The following is a 26,400-nucleotide window of genomic DNA, read 5'->3' as shown; positions in this document are numbered from 1 at the left end:
AATTGGGATAAAAATGATGTCTATTAACCTTACTGCTACCATCTTATCACTATAAAATTATAAGATACTGGTGATGTGTCATAAAGATTTTAAGACAAACAGATCAAATGCTGACCAATGGAGTTATTATTCTATCCGACTAAGTTTAGAAATATGATATAAATGTCATAGCCATTGTATAATATCTTCATCATTCTAATGTTATCACATAGTTATGTTAATATTTTTTTTCTTTTCCACTTTTTTCCCATTAAATTAATTATTGATTCTATTAAATTTTATCAAGATGAAGATTGTGTCTTTTATTACTTACAATTTAATAAAAACTCTTCCATGTTTGTACAGTCAAGACAATACAATGTGCTAGGAGATCTTTCACATTTACAAGTTTCATTTAAATTAAATATACATCTACAAAAAATTGTCTTTTAAAGCTGTACTACAGCAAAAGTCAAAAAGTACTTATCCATACCAGGGCTGCCATGCTTCCTCTTTTTCCCGGACATATCTTTCTTTTCAGTCTTTAAAACTTTATACAGATATTTCTACAGATGCACCTGCTCTCCTTAATGTCCTCTTTTTTTTTTAAAAGTTCAAATATGGTAACCCTAGTCCATTCCTCTGCAACAGGTCTTACTGGCTGCAACAGTGTCTGAACTTTATAAATTTGCATGTGAAAAGACAGAAAGATATAAATTATATAAAATTAATTTCTTTTATCAATATTAAGAAGACTCAATAAACAGTAAATTAAACCATAAAGCAAGCACATTTCATTCCAGATTTTTTAAAAATTATAACAAAAGAAGCATGTGCCAGCACAACAATTTTATTATAATCAATGTGAATTGGATGAAATCTGGGGGACTGATGCATTATAATGTAAGTGTAGCAGTAAAAATAGCACTTTTGTTTGTTTGTTTCTTCATTTGCAAACATCAACAAAAATAAAATATGTGCATTATTATTTTTAAAAAAAATCTCATATTTCATAATGAGGTACTAAAATGTGTAAGAGGAGAACAAATTTATATTATGACGGTGGCAAAAGAGCTTAATTGCCACAATGGTGATATCACTTTTGGAACTACTTTCTTTTCTCATTTAGGAATTATATCTGCCCTTATATGTTATTCAAGTCTGTATTTCTATATTTAGGCCTAATTCATTTTTTTCCTCTCATTCTGTCTAGATCTGGATTTAGAAAATACATCTGCTCTTATCTATGTTATTTAAGTCTGTACATGTATTTCCATTTTGTAGGCCTATTTCATCTTTCTTTTTCTGCCTTTCTCTTACTTGAGATGAATGTGTCAAAACTGTGAACCTCAAGTATACATTTTTTAAATCAATAATGTGCCTTCCAAAACAACCAAAAGCAGGCTTCATAAATTAACATTATAAAAGAAATTGTTTTCAACAGAATCCTGTAAATTATTAGTGACTGAACTTAATGAACTGTTGCTATTGGATATTCCTCCACCCACACTATAATATTATGCCTTTTACACTCTATGACAAACGTACACATTTTTTAGGAAAAAAGCTTGATTCAATATAGTAATAAAATTGATTGAGTAGCAGATGTAATTCTCAATACAATCATAATCGTGCATAAAAAGAGAGAAATTGGGCACTGATGAGTGTTGACTGCAAACCGAAATGAAGTGACAATCAAAATTTGTGTGCAGCATCTATTACCAAACCTGACTGCAAGCCTACTGAAACTAAAATGCCATGTTTGAATGCAGACTGAACAAAATAAAGAACCCAATGGATCCAGTAAACTCAAGTCATTAAAATCTTTTGTTACACTCAGAAATCTGTTGCATATGACTGGTTATTTTTTCTACAATACCCACACCCCAACATTTACTGTATCAATCTGCACAAGAAATGAGTTAACCAAAATAAAACTCTCTTCATTTTGGTTTGAAAATATTCATTATTTTTGACAAAATACACAATCTGACACATTAATCTGCACAAATTAAAATTGTAAATGGTCCCTGTCCTAAAATTATTATAAATTTCAGAACTTTTTTATCAGTGTAGTAATGCAGCTGTTAATCACGTTGGAGAAAATAATCCAAAGCAAATCTTTTTTGAGTATATAGGAAATATTTCACTTGTGATGATACAACACATATTTATGTATATAATAATAATAATAATAATAATAATGAGGACCTTGTATAGCGCCTAATCTTTAGAAGCTCTAAGCGCTTTACAACATTAGACAACACCTATAAGATAAAAAACATATAATGATATGATTACAAAAACAAACACCATGAAATTAGAAAACATAAAAAAGCATGCTGAGAATATTTAAGGTAGGAAACATTATTAGGTCTTTAAGTTTGTTCTTGCAGTCGAAATAAGTGATAATCATGCACTTGTCAAAAGGGCAAAGAATATTCATCATTGATAAAAGGAACGAGACAGACTGCTCATTCATTTACTTAATTTTTAAAACTTTATCATAATCACCTACAGTAAGCCATTATTTATTTGAATCCAAAATTGCCTTTTTCTTATTGATTCAACTCTCAGAAACAAGGCATTCCATCAAAAGGACCAGCAAGTCAGTTTGACTTGACTTTGACAGAGCTCAAGTTTGTATTGTGCTATAAATTCACTGTATTTTTTGTGTGGAATACCAATTCTTGTACCAGTATATTTCAGGGTTGGTACATATTGCTAATTTAAAGACCCTATGAACAATGATATTTTCAAGGAAAGAATTTGATGCTTTTCCCAATCCATAAATTAAACCATCCACAGAAATATAATTTTTCACAAATCCTAAAACTGTATATCCACAACAATTAATTCATTCAAAGTATCAAAAAAGTGTTCTGCAGAATACTACATCATGTCTTTGAAAAGTCTTATAGTGGAACACCATATCTATCTTGCCTCTGAAAAGTTTTCTAGTGGAGCAGTGCATCTATCTTGCTTTTGAACTGTTTTATTGTGAACACTATATCTTGCTTTTGAACAGTTTTTTAGTGGAACACTATAGCTATCATGCCTTGGAAGTTTTATAGTGGAACACTATAGCTATCATGCCTTGGAAGTTTTATAGTGGAACACTATAGCTATCATGCCTTGAAAGTTTTATAGTGGAACACTATAGCTATCATGCCTTGGAAGTTTTATAGTGGAACACTATAGCTATCATGCCTTGGAAGTTTTATAGTGGAACACTATATCTTGCCTTTGAGCAGTTATTATAACAGAACACTATATCTATCTTGCCTTTGAACAGTTTTGTAGCAGAACACTATATCTACCTTGCCTTTGAATGGTTTTATAGTGGACAATACATTTTGCCTTTTGAATAATTTTAAAGCAGAACACTATCTTTGCCTTTGAACATCATTTTAGCATAACACTACACCTATCTTGTCTTTGAACAATTTTATAGTGGAACACTACATCTATCTTGTCTTTGAACATGTTTATATTATGCATTATTTGACAATACAAAATTAAACAAAATCAACATGCTGATCAAAACAGTACCACCAGAAAGTTATCCTCAGTGTATGTCATACTATTGCTAATGCAATCAAGAAAACATAGTAAAAGTACTATTGTACAACAGTAAGACATGGCTTTAGCGATGAACCCTTCTGCACTCATCTCCCTAAATAGTTCAATTTACACTATATGAAATTTGTTCATTAAAAATATGGTTTCTAAAGATATGTAGTCTCCCATATCAGTGATCTTTCAAGACAGTTTTTACTTTACAAATATCAAAACACAAAACAGGAAATACATCATGCAGTGCCTGCAAACATGACTGCAATCAGCTGAATTTCTGTGGTACACAAGAAATTTTTAACGGTGTGTATGCCTGAAAAATGAAATGAACCAGTTTTACCAAGCAAACGTAAAATATGGAAAATGTAATATTTTACATTTTGCTTGGTGAAATCTATTTAACCTTTTGGTATGCATAATGGCTTCGACATTCAAGCATATCACACTTAAATGTCTGACAGCATTATCATCAAGATTTGCACTGGTCCTTGAAAACTCTGCTGAATTTGACAATGGCAATATCAAGGCCTTGAAAGGTATGAAAATCAAGGTTTTAACAAAAGTGCTTGAATTTTAATAGCAGATGACTTTTAATTGACTTTTAATTTTTAACTGAAAAACAATATAAAGTCATTCTTAATTGCAAATGGCAGAAAACATGTCACAGTACTAATTTATATTACATGAGCTAAAAATAGACATAAAGTGAGCTCATGATTAGTTAATCTCTACATTGTATTCATTTGTGTATGACCCAGAATCCAGGAATTGCCATTTATTACATATTCTTGTTATTCATTGAGTATTGAGATAAGGTCATCAGCAAATTTCTACAAATATTACAGTTAACATACTATCTATACTTGCTTATAAGTCAAGTCAAACTGCAAACAACAAAGACCCTGATCTGCCATAGTATAATGCACCTGCAGACCAGGGTCTATGTATTTTGTTCAAATGATTACTCATACCAAATTGTACAGACCCAGATCTGCCATTGCATTATTTGATGGCAGATCTGGGTCTGTGCAAGTACATACGGTATCGATCGGGTTTAAAAAAATGGTCTGTCCACTCCCATTATGCAACAACCCTTGTAAATTATTTGTTCCATATATTAGTTAGCACATGACTCTCGTAAAGAGTATACTGATTGGTCAAAGGTTAAAATTCAAATCCAATGAATCTTTATGTAATGGAAACGGATGGCAATGGAAAGAAGAAGCATGCTTGCAAAACATGGCATCCCGAGTTGTTGAGAGAGACCATGACATGAAAAGTTTGAATAAACGTTAAAAAAAACATGGAAATGAGAATGGCTGGAGTGAAAAGTTGATGAAAATTTAGTTGGTCAGTTTATGAGAAAACTGAACGCTAGAGGACTGGAATTTTGTGACCTATGCTCTATGGTAATCGCAGTTGGAAGTTTGGAACAGCACCTACAAAAGAAGCTGCATACTGAAAAACTGAAGCTCAGAAGGCATCTGGAAAAAGTGCAATTAATTACTATAAGAAGAAAGATTTCTTGCCTGAAAGAACAATGTAACCCTGTCAGAATATAACATTGCATGTTGCCAATACAAGCACCAGCTTGAAAGGATAAACCCACTCATTGAGAAGGTAAAGAAATGATTGCACAGAGCCAAAAAAAGTCAGTGATGACAAAAAGCAAGGCTAAAGAAATCTTTGCCAAAGCTGCAAAAAGTGCCTGACTGGCATATCAACAGGTTGTGTCCATTGGAGAAAAAGACAAGTGAATGTATGGGATTATTTGTATATAATTGATGTACTTGGGTGTTTATTTTACAGATTTGTCATAAAAAGAGATAAGTATAATACATTTGTTGCAAAAACTGAGAAATTATTGTGACTTAATTATAAGGTGAACATGAAATAACTTCAGCATCAACAGTATTGGAGAACAAATTCATGTGACTATAAACACTGTGAAATTATTGAAGTCAAGTTGAACATTTTGGGTAAGGTTATTAATTTTTCAAAAGATTATTTTGGTTTATTTTATGATCATAAGTTGCACCAGGAGCAGTTTTTATCAGTGTAAATGAACTGCCCCTCGAGACCCCATTGGGGGAGGACACCCAAATCCCCCTTAAAATTTGTTCAGCTTTTTTTTATGGAAGACCAAAATCATGTCTGATAACTGGATGTCATTTGGCTACGACATCCTGTTATTGATAGATACCATATGTACTTGCTGTAGAAATCAATGCCTGTTCATATCAATTATGATTGATGGCAAACAAATAGAAGCCTGGGTGGTGAATAAACACAACTGGTAGTGAGCAATAAACTCATTGTCTGACCTTACTAGCAGGATATTAAAGGATATTTCATTACAAAGAAATCTGACCCCAGAAGTTGACTTTGGATTCTTTTAGATGTGCTGATTTTTGTGTGTGAATATATACAAAGTTGGCCGACATTGGGAAGCTTTGGATCCTTTTTACCAGTATTCATGGGAATTGGAAAATAAATTGAAACAATGGAACAACTTTTAAAGCAACACAATCTAGTGCTTTGTGCATGGATATTGATGACTCAACACCTGCCAGAAGATTTGAAGGAGAAAATAAAGTCAGAGAGTTGTTGTTGTTGTAGGGTTTAATGCCATTTTTCAGCACATGATAGGCTGTACATGGCAGCCAGTATTAATCATGGAGGAAGAACGTGGGAAAACCCCGGAAAGAACCACTGACAAATGATACGCTACTGGCAAGCTTTCTCACATACCCACGTTAGCTGAATCTGAGACTCGAACCCATTCAGACAGAGGTGAGATGGCAGTTATCTGCAATGGAGAGCGCTTTAGACCACTCGGCCACTCGGGGGCCCCAAAGTCAGAGACAAGATAATCATCAACAATATGATCATTAACAAGGATAAAACTCCTATGTACTTTGTACTCATTCCTGGATGGACTGTTGATAAGAAGGGGGTTGGTTATAAGTGAGAGAATTCACAAGAATGGTCCAGATAAAAAAATCTAACTTTAATTCACAACAGGAAGATGTGTTGCCTCCAATGATAATTTTTCACGGCATGAGGGAGCTAAAAATTAACCATGCACCGCAATATGGATCATACATGTGGAGGAGAGGGGTTGTGTTGATAAAGTGATGCTGCAGTTGATTAAAGTGTTTTATTTCAACTACGCAGTTTAATGTTTTTTAAAATAACATTTGAGTACATTTTCTGACATGTACTTTTTGAATGTTTCATAAGATGTTCCACAACTTACAGCTCAAAGAAAATGGCGTGTCCCTGAACATACAATGCACACAAAAAGTTACTTAAAAATTAATTTAGGGTGTCCCAAGAAAAATGATGTCCCAGAATGCATAGTAAATATGGTCTAAGAAATCTTTTTGTGAAAACCTCATGCTGATATTAGCTTTCAATATGGAGAAGTTGTGATTTTCAAGGTGGCCATTGTAGAAGCCATACAAGGTATCAGATTGGTTCCAATTTTAATAGGACTAATAAAAAATCTTCTTGTGAAAACACATTTTAGCAGGAAAAGTGATAACATGATTTTAAAGATGGCTGCTGTAGCAGCCATATTGGATATCAGAATGGTACAATTTACAATAAGGACCAATTAGTACATCATAATTAGTTTTTGATTGCAAACTCGGTCAATATGACTTTCCATTCAGGATAAGTGGCAATGACAAGAATTTCAAGAAGGCGGTTGTGGTGGTCATATTGGATGTTAGAATGGCACCATTATCTTTAAAGACCAAACGGACATCAAAAGAAGTCTGTTGGTGATAACCCCAAATCTGGACTTTCTTTTCAGGTGAAGTAGGACCAGCTAGTCATAATAAGAAATATTTCAGTGAAAACTCCACATTTATGTTACCATCCATACAGGAGTAGTGATAATCAGATTTTAAAAATGGCCACTGCAGTGGACATCGTGGATGTAAGACTGGTACCATTTTCATTTAGGACCAACCAGACATCATTAGAAGTCTTTCAGTGAAATCCCCTTGTCAATAAGACGATACATTCAGGAGTAGCAATAATGAGATTTTCAAGATGGCTTTCATGGCGGCTATTATGTTCATCAGACTGACACCATTTACACTTAGGACTAACTAGACTAAGGGATGAGAGTGTACCATTTTACAGCAGTCTTCCCAGTAGTTCAGGAGAAATAGCAAAGCAAATATGTGCTAATCGATAGATAGACAATCTGTATCATTTTCAGATATGTCAATGGTATGAAGGTGTGTGTAAAGTTTCAAGGTAATCCTCCAAGTACTTAAGAAGGAGTAGCAATATCAAATGTGCTAACAGATGGCAGGATAATGAGCACCGTTATTATTTAGGACCAACTAGACATCATAATAAGTCTGTTTTTGGAGGGGCCCCGAGTGGCCGAGTGGTCTAAAGCGCTCACCGTTCCGGATCACTGCCATCTCACCTCTGTCTGCGTGTGTTCGAGTCCAAGGCTCGGCTAGCGTGGGTACGTGGGAAAGCCTGCCAGTAGCTTCTCGTGTGTCGGTGGTTCTTCCCTGGGTTTTCCAGGGTTCTTCCTCCACCAGTTATACTGGCCGCCATGTATAGCCTATCTTGTGCTGAAAAATGGCGTTAAACCCTAGAACAACAACAACAACAACAACAACAACAACAATTGTTTTTGGAAATCCCATGTTGAAATTGTTATGACCATCCATGGATATAGTTAACCTTAAGGAACATTAGACTGGCACCATTTTCATTTAGGACCAACCAGACATCATAAGAGATCAGTGAAAAGCCCATGCTGATGTGGTAGTTCATTCAGGAAGAGCAACAATAAAAAGATTTTCAAGATGGCTGCAATGGTAGCCATACTAGAAGTCAGACTGACACCATTTTCATTTAGGACCAACTAGACACCATATGAAGTCTTTTAGTGAGAATCCCATGTTGATATGACCATCCACTTACGTGGAAAAGTGATAACAAGATTTTCAAGACGGCCCATGCTAACAGATGGATGACAGACAAGAAATGGTGGATGAAAAGATTATCCCATCTGTCTTAAATTAAAACATATAAAATAGATACTGCATAACAAATGTGAAACACTGCTCATCTTTAAAGTTCATATATCTCGAATTAATACATTCATACACAAGTGAATCTAAGATTTCAAAAAATTTATCTCATAATTTATTTTTACTACATAAATAATTTAAAGTTTTAATCTTTACTCGAATGTGTCTACCTTAGAGATCATTGAATGAACAAGCCTGCTAGGTGGATAGCAAACAAGAAAAGCAATTCTGTCCATACCTACAGAGAAATTATACCAGAAAATATCACATGAACATAGAGTAACAAAAAGACCAACAATAATTGGCTAATACATTAAAAAAAATCTATAAATAAAATTCCCCCAAAAACATATTTTAATAGTTATAAATCAAAAATGCAACAACTTATGTAAAATCCCTCTAAATGAAAAATATCCTTCAGTAGTAAGCAATTCCCTTGACAACACTTGTTAGGATATTCATTACATACACCGATGTCCTTTGTGCTATGCTTGGATGGATCAACTGCATATGTATGCTAAATTTGTTTGTTGAGGCAGACCATTTTACAACCAAGATACAGTTGAAATTTCATGACATTAACTTTGACAAACAATGTGGATGTTATAATATCTGAAACATGTTCCTGTTACATGTACAATGAAATTTCATGATACTAACTTTGATGAGCACTGTAGAAGTTATAATATCTGAAACATGTTCCTGTTACATGTACAATGAAATTTCATGATACTAACTTTGATGAGCACTGTAGAAGTTATATCTGAAACATGTTCCTGTTACACGTACAATGAAATTTCATGATACTAACTTTGATGAGCACTGTAGAAGTTATAATATCTGAAACATGTTCCTGTTACATGTACAATGAAATTTCATGATACTAACTTTGATGAGCACTGTAGAAGTTATATCTGAAACATGTTCCTGTTACACGTACAATGAAATTTCATGATACTAACTTTGATGAGCACTGTAGAAGTTATAATATCTGAAACATGTTCCTGGTCCATTCTAATGCATTCTAGGTCCATACACATTATACAACTGTTCCAGGTTTAGTGTGAACAAGTTTGGAATGAAGGCCAAAAGCTTGTTTGAATTTGGCCCATATACTGGCTATCTTCATATCCCATGATGCTTTGTTCTTACTGTAGACATTCAAGTAGATTCCAAGGATAACAATAAGCCCTGACCAGACATATCTGCAAATAATACAGTAAAAATAACATTATAAACACACATATCAATTTGAAATAAGATCATATACAACTGATGTCAGAAAATGTTTAAGATTCATCTATTGGTGATATATGCCCCCCCCCCCTCCCAGGTCAACAGTTTATGAAAAGACTCCTATTGAAAGTAACCTACGGTGAAGCACTCACAATGTGTAAAATACTTACGTCAGTACTCTACAGTCCAGTACTCTCAATTTACATACAACTTGTGCTACACATTGCTTACATGGTAACATTAAAAAATATATTAAAAACAAAAAATTCTAAGAATCAAATGGCAACTCTACCCAACATGCCTGACATGTGTAACAACTTTGGTGGAAACATGTTAAACAGTCGGATCTTTATGTCTGTATTATTTAATATATTTTTTTTTAAAATAAAAATCTTCCTAATTTCCTAATTGTACCATTTTACCTATTTTTAAGCCTTTGGGGAAAACCCCCAAATATCTATTTCTCACTAGGTAGGCAAGTATACTACTGACATTTGTGTTTCTGTCAAACGATTTTGGGCATAAGGAACACAGATATATGAATGAACTGACACAACTGTACGGATTTAATGGAGGGGTATAACAATTTCTCCAAAGCCCCTTTTGAAAAAATATGTTGATGTACTTACTGAAAAGTAAATGGTTTTGTGAAAAACAGGAATGAGAGAAGAATGGTAACAGCTTTTCTACATGTTGTGACTGAAATAATAATAAAGAAATATTATAAGTTATTTTTTTAGTAAATCATATTTCTCCAAAAAAGGAAATTTTGTAGTACATAGGTAACTTCAAAAATAGTTACACAACCACATTAACATTAGGAATTACTTCTAGAATCCAGCCCTCCTGTTGACTTGAAAAAGTCTGTTTATATAAAGGGAAATAAGTCTTACAGATTACATTCTCTTATCACACTAGGAGGTGCTATGTATACTGGATATTGTCAGTTTCAAATTAAACCGCTCCGGTGTCCTAGTGGTTAAAGTGTCTGCCTCAGATGCAGGAGGTCGTGGGTTCGATCCCTGGCCGAGTCATACCAAAGACTTACAAAAATGGTACTAACAGCTGCCTTGCTTGGCACTCAGCATTAAGAGGTAAGTGTTAGGACTGGTCAGCCTGGTGTCAGGATAATGTGACTGGGTGGGACATCATGCTACATGTCTGCGGCATGACGCCCCAGTGCTAGACATCACTATAAACCGCCACACTGCAGACATTATAGCGATATGACTGAATTTTTTTCAAGTTATGTTAAAAATCCAAATCACAACAGTTTTAAATTGAGCACTATCTGAGACACGATGCTTCACAATGCAGACAGGGTTGGGGGGGGATTTGTAGTAATGTGACTAAGTAAGTGTTTTCAAAGAAATATAATTTACTATGACATTTCCTTTCTCTGTCAAACAGATTACTCATCACAGAAACATTAGGAGCAGGAGGAGGAGTAAACGCAGAGAATCCAATCTCTACCTAAAAGCACCCTGTATGGTCAAAATAACTCTCCACTTTTAAGGGTAAAACTGTCCTAATGATAGCTGATACAACCAAATTTAAGCATATATACATGTGCAAGAAGCTATCCTATGGCCTCCAGCACTTGATAAATAATTGCAAAGGAAGATTTTTCTCAGGCAAATCCAGTGAAAGTTGAACGGTCCAAGAGTGGTCTAATGACTCTCTGGGCATCAATCACAGGATCTATTAGATTTAACTCCTTTAAAGTGGACCGGGCATGCCAACTGATTCCATTATATTTTTAATGGCTGTATTGTGCTGAGAAGCAAGGCTCATATAAATAGCTCATATCTTGTGAGCTGAAGCCCTCATCAGATGAACATGTTCCTGAAGAGATCAGAGTACAGTGACTGGATGATTTCCTTTAGCCGGGATGATAACGCTTGTGGGGTTATATCCGGTTTCCCTAGTTTTAGTGGGAGGAAAAGCCTCTGGTAACTGGACCAGATGGACTTTGTGTACTTCAGTTAAAAGCAGAAAGCATGTACTGGGTCCTGTAACTTTGTCTCTCTTGAAATATCAACCAACAAGAAGGTCCATATAGTTATTTTCTACTTGGCAGAAGACGAAACCTGGTTGTGTCATTAAAATGACTGAACCATTGCAACAAATCTGTAGTAGTTTGTATTTGCAGTAAGCATGGAGCTAACTGAATGTTGAAGCTACATTTATCAGGAAGCATGTTTTGTATAATATTTGGATGATATTAAATGGTAACATATTTGTACAAAATATCTCAAATTTCAGACAAAGACACACAAACTTAGTATTTCCTACATAGTTTGACTTACTGTACCACCAAAAGTGACTGCTGGATGGCTAAAAGAAACAAAATAGAAATCCACTGATTCTCTGAGGCCTGCTGTCAGTTTGCAGCAAAAGTTATAACTGACTATATCTGGTATATTGAGTGCCACCTAATGTGGTTAGAGGAGGTAAGCTGAACAAGTTACTTCCCTTTGTCTAAAGAACAAATTTAGTTTTTCACGTCCATAGGAGGGCTGGGATTCTGAAGGACTGTATTCATTCTGTTCCCATAGTAAATCTATGCAAACACCATGATATTAAAAATTCAATAACTTTACAATTTAGAGTGCTGAGGATCAAACCTATATCCGTATATATGCATCCTGGCTGACAGTTTCTATGCAAAGAAAACCATACGAGCCACGGCATTTTTCAGAAATATGTGTTTGAAACATGTGCTCCAAACAGTCAGGTGCTAATTTCAGTAATAAGTGTTCCAAACTTAAGTCTGTTAAAGGACTGAAATTTCATCAATAAAACAATGTCTCCATTTTGTTCAGTTACGACTAAGGTAAGCTCTCAAAAGATTCTATTTACAAAAATATATCTTTCATTATCAACCAATCCTGGCCAAGCAAACCCATATATACTCTATTTTATCTTCACCCATTTCCAGACTGGTTCCCATTCTTCCATAAAGTTAGTACCATAAGTCCTGGATGTAGCTGAAATAATTCCCAACATTAATGTGATTGAATGAAGTATTTGATTGAGAAAATAATTTTCATTGTAGTTTTTGTATGTATTTACTAAAATATGTGATTTATGCGAAGCTCTGTAAAATATACTATATATAAGTATATACAAACTTTAGTTGTTGTTGTTGTAGGGTTTAACGCCATTTTTCAGCACAAGATAGGCTATACATGGCGGCCAGAGTAATTGGTGGAGGAAGAACCTTGGAAAACCCTGGGAAGAACCACCGACCCATGAGAAGCTACTGGCAGGTTTTCTCACGTACCTACATTAGCAGAGCCTGAGACTCGAACTCATGCAGACAGAGGTGAGATGGCAGTGATCCGTAACGGTGAGCATTTTAGACCATTCGGCCACTCGGGGCCTCAAACTTTAGTGAAAATCCGTTTTAAGATATAATCAAATGTATTATACAAAATTAAATTACAAATGAATATTTAATTATTTATCTATTTATTAAGTGATTCTATGTAAAATACAACATAAAATTGAAAATGAAGCTTTTATCATCATGGATTTCACACATTTATCCTGTTCCACTGCTAATAAAGATAGAATTTGCCCAAGACCTACTTACATTTATAATCCATGGAATACAAAAACTCCAACTTTCATAATTAATTTTTCATTAGGCTGAGAAAATAAACAAAAGATACAAAGAAATAAGCTCAAAGAAACGTTTATAAACTGCTGCTATGCAACACACATTTATACCGTACACTAAAAATCTTGAACTGTACATACCTGTCACAGACATCAAGGCACCAAATCTCTTAACGAGTGTGAGTACAACAATCAATCCTAAATAACCAGTGAGAGAGAATATTGCAGCATAACCATACGTCTCCAATGGATGCTGAAAAAGTAATATTGGAAATAACTGATAACTGAAATGTTTACAAACAATAAACTGAAATATTATTTAAGCGAAAATCTCCTTAAGTCATGACAATAAAGAGATGATGGATAATTGTATCTTTTTTATTAACAGCACCAAACTGTAAGAGAAATGGGATTAGAAGACTCTGGTATCCATATGACACATTATCAGATAATTGTATCCTTTAACAAGCAAATACTTTTTTCTTTATTAGTAATTGCAATGCAATAAATATTACTATGTAACAAAAAAATATTACCATGTAATAAATATTACTAAAAGCAGTAAATACACATTCAATGTGGAATATTTTTTTTTACCAGATATCTCCTAATTATTGCATAACATAGCAACTGACAACAAAAAAGGCACCTTATTAAAGAGTGACCTTTCATGAGATGGACAAACCGATTAAAACACTTGCTTGCAAGTCCTGTCCAACTGAAAACAAGATAGATCCTGATCTGCCATCACATAATGCACCAGCAGATCAGGGTCTATATTGTTTATTCCACTGCTTACTCCTAATAAGCACATTATATGATAGCAGATCTGGGTTTCTGCTTATAAATGAGTAGATAAGGTATTTGGTGTTTTGAGCAAGGTGACATTATTATAAAAGTGTTGCCTATATGAAAGAAGTCTATCGAAAGGAGCTTCACTATATGTGATTTTCAACTTGGATTAAAAAACATACAACACTAAATAACTGGATTATTTCCTATGCATTTTAGTTATCTATAAACTAGTTACTGTCTGTTGTGAATTAAAAGCTCAAGCAAATGGCTACTAACTAACAAAGTAACAACTTTGCTTGGACTTAGTTTACTGAAGTGAGCTGCATAAAATACTACTGAAAAAATGTATTCTATTTATGACACTCATGCATATGCTGCATTACTCAAATGCTCAATGAGGTTGCAGATGAAAAGTGCAAGGTGAGCATTTATAGTTTTGTGTGTGCTAAATATTCATCATCTGATGTTATGAAATGAAACAAAAATCATAACACTGTACTTGCCTCTTGAAAGAACTTTACAGCTGGCATTAAAGTACCTGATACAATCAAGCCAAACAGAATGTACAGGAACCCAATGGAGTATGAATACAGTACCTGAAAGTAGATCAATCTGCAAATAAACCTGTATTCATATGATTGACTGCCAAAACAGTTCAATTATAGTGACACATTAATTATACTCCCAGTAAACAAAGTTGGTGGTGGCGGCACAATATACTAGAGTGAATCTGTCTTTCACCATCACTTTTTACTTAATATTTCCTGAACTCTTTCAAATATCTTCATGAAACTAAGTATGCTTTTGTATCATGACAGAACACCGAGTCCTGTAAAAATTGGAGTCTGTCTGATCAGTATTTTAAGATACTAACTTTGATGAGCACTGTAGAAGTAGTAATATATGAAACATGTTCCTGTTACATGTACAATGAAATTTGATGATACTAACTTTGATGAGCACTGTAGAAGTTATAATATCTGAAACATGTTCCCGTTACATGTACAATGAAATTTCATGATACTAACTTTGATGAGGACTGTAGAAGTTATAATAAGTATTTTAAGAGTTATCCCATCTCTGATACAATCTATATCCTCTCCCTTCTCCAGCTAATGTCTCCTACACCGTTTGAGACATCTTCATGAAACACGGGATGCATTTTTATCTTGACTGGCAATTCTGTCCATCCTTCTCACATAATCTTGTCTAGTTAATATATTTATGTTTGAGATATCTTCATAAAACTGCAATGCATCTGTATCATGAAATGACTTTATGCCCCATATGAGATTCAGTTAAATTGGATTAATATTTTTAAAATTACCTCCCCATCCTGAAAACTGTATTTGCACTTCATATCTCCTCTAAGTTGATATGCTTTTATATTATGACCAGACAAACTGTCTCGTAAAAGAATGGACTCTGTCACTCAGCAGAGTAATGAGAGCAGAAAATTATACACCTACCCCATATTTAATAGTCTTCTGTGTGAGCACTAGTAGGTCATGGTTGACTCTGGATATTACTGAACAATGAGTCTCAATGACCTTGGCATTTGATCAGGGTATGTGGTCTTGAACTAAGCATACAAACATTCACAAAGTTCCATCAAAAAATGTATTCTACAACAAAACTTTGTGCAAAACCTATTTTTTTCTCTAGTCACAATGACTATGAACTTAAGAATATTTGACCCAACATCAATTGGCTTCTTCTTCTAAAATGCAAGTGACCTCCATAAACTTTGGTCAATGTAAGTGGTCTAGAACTAAAGCTATGATGTCAAAAGTCATTTTTCTTATTTCAGGTACAGAGACCTTGACCTTTGGCCTTTTGACCCTCAAATCAATATGTTTCTTTCTCATCAATGTATGTAAGCCATCCACAGACTTTGGTGGAGGTATATGGTAAAGGACTGATATTTCTATCCAGAAATGGCTTCAATTCCATTCACAGTGACCTTGGCATTTGATTTCAGATTTAGCAGTCTTCTTCCTTACTACAAGTCATTTACAATGTATAATATTGGTCTCTGATGTAGAACTAAAGTTACTATATGAAAACCATTATTCTTTTTTCAGTCACAATGAACTTGATCTTTGACCTGTTGACCCCAAAATCAATTGGCTTTTTCCTTACCCAAAGTACAAGCCATTTACAATGTTTGGTAAAGGTAGACTGTGTAAAATTAAATTTATTGCATGGAAAAAACAAAGGCTACAGACAGACATATCGACTGACATCATAACAATATATTCTCCATCCTTTGGTGGGCATATAAAACTTGTGTCCATTCAATACTCTGTCCCATGCTTGACATGTAATATCTTCATAACTGTTGAGATACAGTGGAACCCCGCTATAACGAGATGATCGGGGTCCATAAAATCGGATCGCGTTAAAAGCGGGGTCGCGTTAATGCGGGGTTTTACAATATTTAACTTTTTTTCCAAGAACATATACGTGTATACATGTACAATGATCAAAAGTCGGCTTATCATCAGATGAATATTAACTGGAATGCATTAATTAAGATATATTCAAAACAATCGATGGCTAATATATTTATAGGTTATTACTGTGCATTAAAAACATTTACTAATTTTTATTTGTTTGAACGATAATACAGATTGACCGATAATACCAGACTATCGCTATATCATGAAAAGTGTATCAACACCGTATGCTACCGTGCCGTCGTGGCATGCAGTTCATCCATAATGGATGTAATTTCATTGAAAATCGTACAGATTTAAAATATTCAATAATTTTGTAATAGTCTGAATTCGTCGTGTAAAATATAGGATGAACAAAATATTGAAACCATTTACTTGCCGTCTGATATCGTACAGTCATTGCATGCAGCTATTCCCAGGTCTACATACGGTGTCTGTACAAATTTCATACCGCTAAAATTTTATCATATGCGACAACTGCAAGAATAATTAACAATCAACGCATGATTTCAGTGTGCAAATAACTTTTATTTCAGATTTTGTGAACATCAAAAGAAACATGTGAAAACTGCTAAATTAATCGTTGCGCAAAGTGCAAAGTCAGTGTGGTTCCAAATTTAAATTTCATCATTTCTTGAAAAATATATCCAATGACGTTTGCTTCTTTGCCGCGAACTGTTGGGTTCTAGCAAAGTCAAGAATGTTTCTTAATTGAAGGACTTTGACACTGTCAACATCTTGTGTTTCCAGCCACCTTAAACTTGCTTCTAAATGTACTACTGCTTCAGACACTTTTGGTGGGGGAGTTGGGGTGTCATCGTCATCGTTATCATTATCGTCACTGGTTTCAGGTTCTGATTGTGCAGCTTCATTCTTCCTGCTGACATTTGTAACAATTTCGTCATCTGATATGTGTTCGTATATAGGGCAGATGTCATCTACTGAATACCAGTTAAGGATATCATGATGACTGTGCTCGTAATTTTTGAGTGCTTCTTCTGCTAAACGTACGTCGTCTTCAGTGAATCCTGTAAATTCAAGCTCATCGTCACTATCATTTTGTGTCGAGGGCGTAAAAGCTGGCCCAAGACCCTTTATCCAGCATCGTTCAATGCAGCGTGCAGTGATAGCATCCCAGGCTTTACCTCCAAGGTGACATACTTCTTTTAAGTTGAGTAATGCCAATGATGTGTCGATGGATGCGTTATTATCTGCTACCATTCCCTTTATCATTTCACGGCGATAATTTTGTTTAAATACGGAAATTATGCCTTGGTCAAGTGGCTGGATTTCTGTCGTAGTGTTTTTCGGGAGGTATGAAACTTTGATCTTGCCATCACTGCTGACAAGATTTTCCGCTGGGGGGTGGGCAGGGCAATTATCCAGCAGGAGGAGAGCTTTTTCCTCCAGCTTGAGTTTTCGTAAATGAGCCCGAACATCTGGAACGAATGTTTTGTGAAACCAGTCGTCAAATATGGAGCTATTCATCCAAGCATTCTTGCTGTTAGTGTACTGAAATGGAAGTGCCTTCATATTTACATGATGAAAACATCTGGGAGCTTTCGATTTTCCAATCATCAGAGGTCTGACTTTGTGGCTGCCAGACTTGTTAACACAAAATAAGACAGTCACTCTGTCCTTCCTCTTCTTGAAACCTTCTCGTTTGTGACTGTCAGTCTTGGTTGCAAGGGTGCGATTGGGTAACATTTTATAACATAAACCAGTCTCATCGCAGTTGTAAACTTGGTCGGCTGTGTAGCAACCGTCCTCCAGCAACTTTTTAAGCCCAATCGGGTAGGAATTGGCAGCCTCTTTGTCAGCGGAGCGGATTTCCCCAGACACAAGAACTTGGCTGATAGCGTGCCTTTTCTTGAATCTGTCTAGCCAGCCATTACTCGCCTTAAATTTGGAATCATCTCCATTGATACGGCGATCAAATTTCTCTGCCTGGGCTTTCAGAATTGGGCCAGAAATTGGAACACCTTCTGAGCGAGCTTGTACAAACCATTGGTACAAAGCTGAATCTAGGACATTGTCATTAGCTAACTTAACCCTTTTATGCTGTAAACCAGTTTCCTCTTCAAGAATGTTGGGTAGACTACGGAGCTTTCCTTCATCTGTTTTCCACCCTCGCAAAGTGGACTCGCTGATTCCTAGATCTCTGGCAAGCTGAGTTTGTTGTTTGCCCTTCTTTAGTTGATCTAGGGCATACAGTTTCTCTTTAGCAGAAAACGACTTGCGTTTTTGAACTTGCTTTTCCATAACAGTAAAATATTTTTTTATATAAGCAAACAACGTACACAGATAAAGCTCGATAACTAAGTAATGAAGGCCTGCAATGGTTACGAATCACTTTTTATATAAAACAAAATTAAGCTGAACGGATGTACAATTTCATACCCTTTTAATTTACAGATAATAAAGTGGATATTATTTACTTTCAACTGTTTGTTGTTTGATCACACTGCCAAGCACAGCATACATGTTGGCGGCTTTCGTCCTTTGATGTTTATTAAATTGCGCGACTCTTGTATCAACCACAGCTTTGTCTGCTGCTTGGCTGTGATTGCAGTTAAATAAGAAGCCCATGTCGGCTATTGTTTGAGCAACGACTGTATACAGAATTCATGGAAGACAATCACAAAGACGATTTACTGGCTTTACTCATGGATCTGTAATAAGTAACACTTCCGATAATGTTTACTTCGGCTTAACAATTCAAAAACCTAATGAAACCAGTTTTCTCTTCTAGAGTAGAATACGGAGCTTCACCACAACCTGTTCAAATTGATAAATTTCAGAAGCCAAGCGTTGTACACACTATTTCTCGTACGTTATATATATCGTATTATTTTAGAATTCATACACGATCACTTCTCCAAAATCACTTAAAGAACCTGGATAAATTGTTAAGTTCCGATCGTTTATTATTAAAAGTCATACGCGAATTCTTCCACCAAATTATAATAAACGTTTTACACACTATTTCTCGTATGTTAAACAAATATTTTCACGGTCCGATAAAAATACACGTAAATGAATTTCAAATTTCAGGAACCATGCCACGATCATATTATTTTAAAAGTCACAACTAATCTCATGCCCAAAATGAAGTTAATTTCTTGTTTTGTTTTTTTTACTTTTCTCCAAATTTTTTTTTCTCCATGTGTGAATGAATATACGAAATTTCAGGAGCCATGCTACGATCGCGTTTTATCCGAATTCGCGTTATGGCGGGGCGCGTTATGGCGGGGTTCCACTGTATCTGCATGAAACTTGTTATCATGACAAGAATGTATGTCACATATAACAATGGGCTTTGTCATATTATTACTGTGTGTGTGTGTGTACGTGTGGACACGTGTGTGTGTTCTTTGAGCACTCAACTGACTAAAAAATCTAGCTATTTCTCCTTTTCATACAAATATTACAATTCCTTACGAAAAAGTTATAAATTTTGTTGCAAACCTTACCTTGTGTCATAAGATCTGATTATTAAAATTAGATGGATATATTTTTTTCACAACAAGAAAAGATGATCAATTTTATGAGATAGGTCAGGAAAATATCAAAATGATAGAAATCAAAATGTTACATGATTAAGAGTCAAATAGATTCAGATGCAATATCACAGACTTTCAAAGGACCAGGATGAAAAACATACATGTACATCAGGGTTACTTAAATATAAATGCAGAGACAGTTTCGTATTTTGCATAGTGTTAGAATTTTAAGGAAAATGAATTTCCCCAAGTTTTCTCACTGGTTATACTGGCTATTTAAAAAAAGGCCTTGCATATCTTAGGTTTTGTTCAAAGAACCTTTAATTCCCTTTATTTTGGTGTATGATTGACAGGTATAATATGGGTTATAGAGTATACAGCTTGGCCTTAATCCAGATGTGCACCTTTCAAAAACTGCTAGCACTGCTTGGTCATTTTCACTTCCTGGACTTCAGAAGTAAATTGTATTAAAAAAAGAGCCAACAACTTTCTTACATTTTATATATATGTAGTTATTCATCCATTACACTTTCAGAAGCTGGTATTGTCTAGTTGGGCAAATTCATTTTCCTTATTTTAACAGGTGCTAAAGATAGTGTTCTTTAGACTAATTCAGGCTGTTTCTTTTAGCATAAGGGAGCAGTCAATTTTAGTTAGCAGTGTGCTTAGATCATGTATAATTTCCATAAGTACAATATCCAAAGAAATGTCAGCCACATTACATCAAAGTAGCATAGAAGCATGTCAACATTCTCTCCACTGTGCATGTTTCAAACACAAACAACTTCACCTTACATACATCACTCTCTCAAAAGTACATATTAACTCATGAATGCCCCCTAAACAGTTTACTTACAACTTCGGCATTGCTACTTCCATACTGCTTGAAAGCCTGTTCTTGAACATTACCTATAGCACCATCAGCAAACAGTGCTAATGATATAAGCAACACACCTGTAAAGGAAAGGTTTCAGCATGTCTTAATCAAGATCAAATATTGATAATAGTATTATTTACACAACAGCAACAAACACTTTATAACTAAAGTCACATTTTTGTAGTAAGTTTCTTTAAAATGTAAAATAATGCAAATAAGGAAGATCTTACACAAATCTTTATTTTTATGCCACAATTTAGTGGAATGATACTGTGATTCTGTGTTTTTGTTGTCATGGGTTTCAGTGGACAGTATATTTTGTGCAGAAGAACTAGTGATCCAAAAAGGCTACTGGCAAGCATTCTCAAATACTCATGCTGGTTGAGCTTGAGACTCAAACCCATGGGGACAGATGTGAGATGTCAGTGATCTTTCAAGGTGAGCACCTTGGACCACTCAGCCACCTGGAGACCCCCCCCGCACCATTATGATAACCTCCTAAGGTATTACACATATAATTATATTCATGATCCTTTAATTACATGTTTGACATGCAAAAATGCTTTGGCCAAACAGGATGCTGTGAATAATATACAGGCCAAGTGGAACTTTAGTAAAAAAAATTCAGATTTAGAAAAAAAGAAGTAATTTCATAGTTATTTACTGGCATAAGTTAAGATGTTAAGTACATGCATTCCTTCATAAAACTGCAAATAATCCTTGGTTTTTTCATGGAGTACTTGTTTTCTGTTTCAATATTATTAAATTTTTCAGAAGACCACTAAATATTTTCTGTTTTTTTGAGTAAGCATGTTTTATGTTTACTGAATGTTTGCTTGCTCTCTCTGATAAACATAGTGTCCGGATGTTGGCATCCCACTCAAAGTTTTCCTGTCTATTATATCAATAGTACGGCAAGTAAATGGTAGGTATCAATGTCAACACTTTCCATTTTTATCAACAAGCTCTCTAATAACAGCACAATGCCTTTCACAGGGTGTCAGTGATAATATAAGCTTAGTCATCCTACTTTAGTTATAGGTTTCAGATTGCATCTTACACAGTTACAATCAATGTAGGCAAGGCAAATTCATCTACTATTAGGTCATTTTTGGGGGGTGGCACGGCAATTTTTTTCTCAGCTGGGATATTTTCTTTTCTTTTATCTCAAGATAATATTTTTGGCAAATAATGTAATGGATACAATATGTTCTTATTTTGCAGTAAATCAATGCAAGTTTTTTCCCCCAGCTATTGAGAGATGGTTAATTTTTATCACAAAAGTGCCAGGCCCCTGCCACAGAACATTAAATTGTTGGTCCTAATATAATTGCAGTATACTGTGGTATGCATAGCAGTATCCTCAGAAATTCTGTGGTATGAAATTTTTTGTGGTATCCAGCTCTACAATGAAGTATTCCATAATCTATTCAGCAGTCAAAAGCTTCATACTTAAAAGAAAACAACTTCTTTAGCCCAATTTACTGTTGCACAACATGAAACTGTGACCTATTTATAATATGTATAGACTTAGGTGTTTACTCAAATTATTATGAACATCATGAAATAGGCTATCTGTCATTAAACTCATTTTAGGTCATTCGCATTTTTAAAACCTTATGAATATTTAATTAGTTTCTTAATGACTGAATACTAAATATCAAGAAAAGGAGAGATTTTGAAAAGCTGAATGAGTACATGGCATGACCCCATATTCTCAAAACCTGACGAGCTCAAATCTCCAGTGGAAGCTAAATATCCAGAAACTTAGATTTTCTGTAACTCTGATGTGAATTAAGTCAGACTCAAAGAAATGTCAGGATCTTCTTTTCTATTTGTGGGCTAAATTTCAATTACATAGCATACTACAAGGAAGTGTTAACGGATGGACAATGAACAGTGAACAATGCATGATGGGCAAAGACCATGTAACATACCACAAGCTTTGGCTAGGTGATTCTTTGAATCCTGATTAGCAATTAACATGCCAAAATTTTCCTACTTCTCAATATATTCTTATAAAAGTTACAGGCTGTCAAAACTTTTTAAATTTGATCATGAGCTGGAGCTTTGTGCTCAAACAGTTTCAATCAAATGGGGTCTGCTATATAAATATTGATACAACGATGTGAATGAGGTTAAGATTACATACCGTATGTATTAAAGTTTGGAGAAACACTGTTATCAGCCAGTGTAAAAAGCGCCAGTCCAATGACCATGCATAACACAGCTGTCACATCAATTATGCTATACTTCTTGCCTACAAAAACATGTCAGTAATGAGTTGCATATATTTGTTAACAGCATCAGGGTCTGAAAAATCTGAGTTTAGTGGTCATTATGATTCGTCTGTAACATAAAAACTTAAAATTCAAATAATCTAGCATATTACATAATTTCATAACTTGTTCTACAATTTATCAAAAACATATTAAAATATATCATGAAGGATAAGAATTATCAATGACATGTTACAATAAAAAGGGAAATAACTCTAAAAGTTCTTGTGGCTAAAAGTGAATTTTATTGTATCATTGCACTATCTACTGGCAGTGCACAATTTAGATGCTGTGTACTAACATTACCATATCAATTTCAACTATTGTTCTTTGAAAGCTAAAATGTGTTTAAACATTAGAGTACATGCTGAATTTTTCAGTGTAATCCTAACTTTTTATGCTCTATATTACAGTAATGAAATCTTTAGTGAGTGTTCTGCCATTTTAAAGTTACAACAGTATTGACAATATGCCATTTTTACTTCAGCCTTCATTTTTCATTCAGAAATGTGAGAGTAAAGATCATTATGCTTTAGTGTAGGATAGGAAACTGCCACAACTGCTGTCAAAAATTTGAACAAGACACACTGCAAAGCCTTGCATCTGATGCTAAATTCTGACCCTTGGGTGGAATTTTCCTATCCTACACTGATGTATTGATGGATTCTATTGTTCCTACCTGAGAAGGCTACATGGTTTAGTAATAAGACAAAAACAGTAATTCTTGCTGAAATCTAATTATTTTTCTAAACTAAACAATTTATGTTCTTTCTAATGATGCAAACACTTTTGATAAATTACTAAGAATTTCTAAAGCCATAATCATACCAGTATTGCTAGGATTACGAGGACATTGTGCCCCTTGTCTTTCATATTTTGGGAGGCTCAAACAATGTCAAAGAGACAAAGAAAAATAGCAGATTGCACTTAATGAACTAGTAGTGGTAACAAACACCCAGAAATCTTATTTGCTTTGACAGTTTTGCCACTTTAACTGTCATCTGTGCTGCACTTTGATTTTTTCCTTGAACACTTATCTCAATGTTATAAACATTTACCAGGTGCTCAAGCAACCCATAAAACACTGAGATGTTTGAATATTTGGTTGACCTGAAAAGAGATACAATATGGAATTTTCCATTTCAGATCTTTCTCATTAAACTTTGGTGTTCACTCATTGATAACTTATTTATCAATTTTTAAATATTTTTTCTGAATCATTTTTCTCTAGAAAATAGCAAATCATCCATGAAAATCAGCCCATTGTCTCCTGAAGTCATCCATAAAAAGTAGCCCATTCAGTCATGAATTCATCCATAACAATTAGCCCATTTTGTCATGAATTCTTCCATAACAATTAGCTTCTGTCATGAATTCATACTCCAAACACTGATGACACTAGTGTTCATCAGTGTCTTTGCAGTACAACTTAGCAGACTACAACAAACCTTCAGTGTTTTCATTGCCAAAATGTCGTTTGAATTGCAATCTTAAAGTTGTTATTGCTTTCAGATGTTCTGGCCATTGCTAGGGCCAAAGTAAATATGAACAGATGTGTACCATAAAAAGTAGTTGGCAGAATTTTAAAATTTTACCTGTCCAAAGAGTGTGCCCATAAGGTGTACTGGATTCAAAATTTATGGGGTCACAGGAAAAACATAACAGAAAAACACGCAATCCCAGACTCAGTGTGTTACACTGCATACCAATAATGTGTCTCTTTCTTTTCCAACACTTTTTCCTAGTGAGAAATGGGAGACAACCCAATTTTTGCAGTAAATTGTTTCTTTTGTACTAGGTATCTGATATCTGATTGTAATATTTTAGGAGTACATCCACAATCTCGCAAATCCAGTCTGCCCAAGCCAAAAAAAGACATTTGTCACATCTTTTGACTTGTTTTTGCAGATGTCAGACTAGAGTGGTCACCCTTAAATATAGTACCTGGCACCTAATCCCATCAGTTATAAGTTACTGTTGGAGCAGATGTGCATGCTCTAATAGTGAGATATTCTATGGAGGGTGTGTGTCTGTGATTTCAATTTTTATGTAGCTTTAACAATTTTCCAGTCATATTGTTATGATGTCTGCAGTATGGCAGTTTATAGTGATATCAAGCACTTCAGCATCATGCCGCAGGCATGTAGCATCATATCCCACCTAGTCACATTATCTTTACACCAGGTCAACCAGTTTTAACACTAACCTCTTAATACTGAGCACAAAGCCAGGCAGCTGCTAGTACCATTTTTATAAGTCTCTGGCATGACTCTGCTGGGGTTTGACCTCCAACATCCGAAGTAGATGCTGAAACCACTTAGGCAACTGGAGTGGTCATGGATGGCTTGTGATGGTGTATCCATGTCATGATTAGAAAAAATATGATCAGAGAAACTATATTTTACTTCAAAAATTTGGCTTCTTCTTCAAATGCAGTACCCATTCATAACGTGCTTGGGTGAATGGGTAAGAGGCAAATGGAATTCCCTTAACCTGCAGGTTGGCCATATCTTTGGTTTACATATTTGAAACTTCTTTGAGTCTTGAGTTTGGACCTCATTTTGAAACAATTTTCTGCTCACATACATACCTCTTTTGACTGGCTCAGTCTGTTTCAGATACCACTTAAGAACTTTGATGGGTCCTGCAGTTTTTCTGGCATGAAGATACCAAAAAGACAGGTGCTTCAAGACAAAGGACCAATTTCCCATGAAGTTGTTCTTGGAAAAGACAGCAGCGGCCATCATGAGAGAAACCAAATTATTGGGGCAGATTGTTCAGGTCAACTAAAGCTGTAACTAGGTGACTTGAAAGCTAGTCTTGTACAATAGATGAGTTATGGAGGCTCTGGTGATGTCAGTGAAGGTCATATCTGGCAGTTTATACTAGAGTGATATACTCAACAAAAGATCATGGAGATCATCTCATTTGGTGATATGGGACTTCATTCAGTCTGAAACTTATCAGAGGTGTGATAGGCATGTTGTATTTTCAATGTTCCCA

General features: G+C 34.8%; 1 protein-coding gene across 1 annotated transcript in view; it reads right to left on the bottom strand.

Annotated features, from left to right (window-relative positions):
• Positions 1–813: 813 nt before the first annotated feature.
• The window catches only part of LOC149807460 (adenosine 3'-phospho 5'-phosphosulfate transporter 2-like), a 41,151-nt gene continuing 15,564 nt past the window's right edge, over positions 814–26,400 (bottom strand). Inside the window, exons 5-10 of the mRNA XM_089966858.1 lie at positions 23,271–23,378; positions 21,098–21,195; positions 14,783–14,875; positions 13,626–13,737; positions 10,490–10,559; positions 814–9,829 (exon numbers count right to left, since the gene is read on the bottom strand). Coding sequence (XP_089822984.1) covers positions 9,664–9,829; positions 10,490–10,559; positions 13,626–13,737; positions 14,783–14,875; positions 21,098–21,195; positions 23,271–23,378 — 647 coding nt within the window. The 3' untranslated portion in view covers positions 814–9,663. The remainder of the gene's footprint in view (positions 9,830–10,489; positions 10,560–13,625; positions 13,738–14,782; positions 14,876–21,097; positions 21,196–23,270; positions 23,379–26,400) is intronic.

The sequence above is a fragment of the Sinohyriopsis cumingii genome, chromosome 1, assembly GCF_028554795.1.
Source record: "Sinohyriopsis cumingii isolate HCF-2022 chromosome 1, ASM2855479v2, whole genome shotgun sequence".
Lineage (NCBI taxonomy): Eukaryota > Metazoa > Mollusca > Bivalvia > Unionida > Unionidae > Sinohyriopsis > Sinohyriopsis cumingii.
This window is presented reverse-complemented; position numbering and strand designations above follow the sequence as displayed.